This window comes from Eimeria mitis, genomic scaffold (assembly GCF_000499745.2).
Source record: "Eimeria mitis Houghton genomic scaffold, Emh_scaff3670, whole genome shotgun sequence".
NCBI lineage: Eukaryota > Apicomplexa > Conoidasida > Eucoccidiorida > Eimeriidae > Eimeria > Eimeria mitis.
In genome coordinates, this window is record NW_013572011.1 from 4,169 (window position 1) to 5,655 (window position 1,487).

At 51.8% G+C, this 1,487-nt stretch overlaps 1 protein-coding gene across 1 annotated transcript in view; it reads left to right on the plus strand.

Annotated features, from left to right (window-relative positions):
- EMH_0068330 (phosphofructokinase, putative) overlaps positions 1-1,271 on the plus strand; it is a gene marked incomplete at both ends in the record, with an annotated part of 5,311 nt that extends 4,040 nt beyond the window's left edge. The window contains 4 exons of the mRNA XM_013498732.1: positions 91-206; positions 508-657; positions 889-1,047; positions 1,170-1,271. Coding sequence (XP_013354186.1) covers positions 91-206; positions 508-657; positions 889-1,047; positions 1,170-1,271 — 527 coding nt within the window. The remainder of the gene's footprint in view (positions 1-90; positions 207-507; positions 658-888; positions 1,048-1,169) is intronic.
- Positions 1,272-1,487: the final 216 nt, after the last annotated feature.

Here is a 1,487-nt window from a genome sequence, read left to right on the forward strand (position 1 = left end):
GGTTTGGGGGCTGGACTACGAGGTTTTCTGGTATCTTTCTTCGAACGGACTGGCCTGATGCTCTGTGAACGGACTGTTTGTTAACTGCAGGTGTTCCTTTCACGACAATGATGTGCGTCAAGGAGGACGCCAAAGGCGTCGCTTTCCCCGCCATCACGCGTTCCTTAGTGGACCTTGACGGACCGCTCTTCAAAGTTTTTTGCGAGGTACCTTTGCTGCAGAAATAGCGGAGTAACAACCTAAGGATTGATTTCACAGTTGGCTGTACGCGGCTTGGCCTGTGATAAATTTGCGTCGTCTATGCAAGACTGAGTCTGCATTGCTTCGTCTCTGGTGTTTGGGGGCAGTATGCCATCTTATACATTGCATCATTCTGCACCCACTCAGACCGTACCCCAATAGTGATGGTCTGAGAGTCCGGTGCTATTCAGTTCGTCTGGAACGAAGAGCCCATGCCGCACTTGGTTGTACAGTGTCAGCTTTGTGCACTGTGCACTGCGCATTTAGGCTCGGGAGCACTGGAAGTTTGGCGACTACTACCGGGTACCAGGGCCTATTCAGTTTGAAGGGCCTACGGCAGACGAACCCGCGTATGCAGTGTCAATTCCGACGAAGGAGGAGCTCCTGCATCAATCCGAGGCTATTTACCATGTTGGCGTGAGTTTGATATCTTCTGAACAAGGCAGCGTCTGTCCCTTGTGCTGTAGCCACATACATTCGTCGGTCTGCTTTCTTTATCCAGACCGAATAGAGCCGATGCCGATGCCACAGCAAGTCTGGACGTCTCCTTCTTTGTTTGTGTGGGATTGACTCTTCATCATACGGCAAAGCTGTGAGTCGGAGGGTTGAGTTTCCACTTTTGTGTGTGCGAGGTATGTGAATGTGTAGTTTGGGGGACGGGTAATCAAGAGCTTCGGCTTCCTCAGCGCTCTACAACGCGAACGACTGACGCATCGGCCGCCCGTGCCTCCACTTTGCCTGGATCCAAAGTGCAAGGCGAGGCCGATGAAACAGGTTTTGTGCAAGGACCCCTATACCCAGCGTCAGGTGCTGATGCACTATCCGTACTTGGCGAACAGTACTTTATTCTATCTTCACGAAGTGGCACACGATAAATACACTCCACCCATCAACTACGGGCTCCGTGTAGGGTTCGTTTTGTTGTCAAGACAGAGCCCTGGTGTGATGAACGTTCTCTGGGGCCTGCACGAGCGACTGAAGATGGTACAAGGCAAATGCTTGGCTTTCTTTGGTCTGACGGGCTTGATTGAGAAGAATTACATTGAAATTACGGATGAGAATCTTGAACTGTTCCTCAACCAGGGTGGTTGCGAGCTTACGGGGCGCAGCACCTCGCATTGCCTGGGGTCCATTGAAAATCAAGAAGCTGTGAGACAGCGCTGCGAAGAGCTGATGTTGGACGGGTTAGTGATGCCTGGCTCGGCGTTTGCTATGTCTGAGGCTGCGCTGGTTGCTGAGTATTTCCT